A 2196-nucleotide genomic window follows, 5' to 3' on the forward strand; every position below is an offset into this window, starting at 1 on the left:
CTCACCCCACCTGAATAAACACACGGTCACTCTAAAAGATGACATAAAGCGTTTCCCTCCGCCATCTTCCTATATTAGAAATGCTGCTGGCAGAGTGGAGGGGGTGGGGGAAGTGACATTCCTTTCTTCAGAAAACCAGCAGCCAGGAAAAAGTCCTTTGTACGCAGCAGTTTGTACCTCTAGAAGGCTCATTTAGACCTCCCCAAGTGAGTAGGAAGACCTCAGAGCTGGACTACAATCTCATCACAAAAGCAATACAAACAACTGACTCTACAGGCAAAGCCAGCAAACTGCACCACACAAACCTATGGTGAATGCTATTGAAAAACAGTTTAAAGGCAGAGGGAGGTGCTTCTCCAATTTCCCTCTCAAATTCCTCACCTGCCTGGTGTTTAACTGTGTCAGAAATGCTAAGAAGGAATGATTTTTGCTGTGATCGATCCAACGCAAACTTGGTATGTACCACAGGGGGTGAATAAATAGTTAAAGTAAGTAAGACAAGAAATGAAAACATTTGTGGTGATGTCATTTTGGTATCTGTATATGGCTTTGAGAATGTGAACAGTGCCTGCCCACTCTCCTCTTGAAAAATAATGCCCCCTGTTTGATACCTCTTGGTCTGTGTGTGCAGAGGCTTTAATGGATAAAGGCAAGTTCTTCTGTACGGTCTTAGGTATGGCTTTAAATGAGCAGAATTATGCTACTGTCACACTGTGCACGTGGACACTGCTCCTGTTTGAGGAGAACACATTTCCTTGCTTCTGTTTGTGCCATATGGGAAAACTATTGGCTATGCTCATGAGAAAACAGCACTCCTACAAATGAGAAACAGCAACAGTTAAGAAGATACGCGTTTTCATGCAGCAATCTCAAAAACAATGCACGAGAATACAACCCTAAAAAAGAGAACAGTCTAATCAAAGAGTTTGGCTTGTCTCCCCCCACAGATGGTTTCATTTATTTGAAATGCAAATAATTATAGTATCTGAGGGGATGGCATGAAGGACAGACCTTGATTTAGAGAATAGAAGATGAAGATGAGAAGGAAGGAGAAAATCGTCAATTAGATCCTGGAGAGAAGGATGACAAGAAGCTAGAAAAATGGGATGAAATCTGTCAAAAGGAGTGTGTGTGTTCTCAGACTTGGCTGACTCAAGAGCAAAAAGTAAATACCATTCCTGGGCCTGCATTAGTGTCACACTTGAGCAGGCAATTTTCACTTTATTTCTTCCTGCAGCTGTAACAAAACCAGAGTTTCAAAGGCATCAGGCTATCTGCAAGTCACAAATTGAGGGCTGCTGTACTTGAAAGGACTGGACCAGAAGAGAGCAAGGAAGGAAGATGGACATGCTGAAGGAGAGGAAGCAGCAAAGAGTGCTTGCAACATCAGAGCAGTGACACAAAGGGTCTAGAAAAGATTTCAGAAAAGGTTAGATGAAAGTAAGGTGGACTGAAAGACAGAAGGGGCAGAGGTAAGAACGGCACAACTACATGCCAAGGAGGCAGGGCCCAGTGGCTGGGGGTTTCTAAAGAACTGGAGGGGCTAATGGAGGGGTGGTGCTGGATGAGTTGTGAGAAAACTGGTGAAGAGTGAGCTGGACAGTACGATGTGGGCAAGCAGGGGGAAGGACAAGACCCACAGCTGTCTGTCCCACTGTGAGTTGCACATAGTGGGTGGGAGGAAGGGGCTGAAAGACTTGCTGGGGAGATGATGATGATGTGCAGGGTTGGCAGCCTGGGAGAAGAAATGGAGGTGGAGTGGTTGGCAATCAATGGCTGAAGCAGCGTGGAGGAGGTGATGGGGAGTGAAGCTACATCCTGGAGTACTGTGAAGGGCAAGGTGAGAGGTCACAGCGAGAGGAGGTTCTTACAGCATCGGGCACTGGGTCTATGAGGCAGCCAGGTCCACTAAGGACCCCCTCCGCCACGACACCTCTAGGAGTCGCCGACAGGCACACTTGGCTGGGCTGGAGAGTGTCACAGCAGCAGAGGAGATCGCGGGGAGTCGACGCCGGGGCAGGGAACCGCAGGCAGGGTAGAGAGATAGGAAGAGGGATGAAAGGCCGGATCTCACCTTGAAGTAGGCGAATTGCAGGTACTTGTAGGGCTCTCGGCGCTGGAACTCCTCGAGCACATCGCGGCCGGGCTGGGCCTGGCGGAAGGCGGGCAGACCCTGCTTACAGCGCCGCAGGCACT

At 48.3% G+C, this 2196-nt stretch overlaps 1 protein-coding gene across 1 annotated transcript in view; it reads right to left on the bottom strand.

Annotated features, from left to right (window-relative positions):
* Positions 1-2191, bottom strand: part of CRTAP (cartilage associated protein) — a gene marked incomplete at its 5' end in the record, with an annotated part of 20596 nt that extends 18405 nt beyond the window's left edge. The window contains one exon of the mRNA XM_010185353.1: positions 2075-2191. Within this exon, the coding sequence (XP_010183655.1) occupies positions 2075-2191 (117 nt within the window). The remainder of the gene's footprint in view (positions 1-2074) is intronic.
* Positions 2192-2196: the final 5 nt, after the last annotated feature.

This window comes from Mesitornis unicolor, unplaced genomic scaffold (assembly GCF_000695765.1).
Source record: "Mesitornis unicolor isolate BGI_N332 unplaced genomic scaffold, ASM69576v1 scaffold45465, whole genome shotgun sequence".
NCBI classification, from domain to species: domain Eukaryota; kingdom Metazoa; phylum Chordata; class Aves; order Mesitornithiformes; family Mesitornithidae; genus Mesitornis; species Mesitornis unicolor.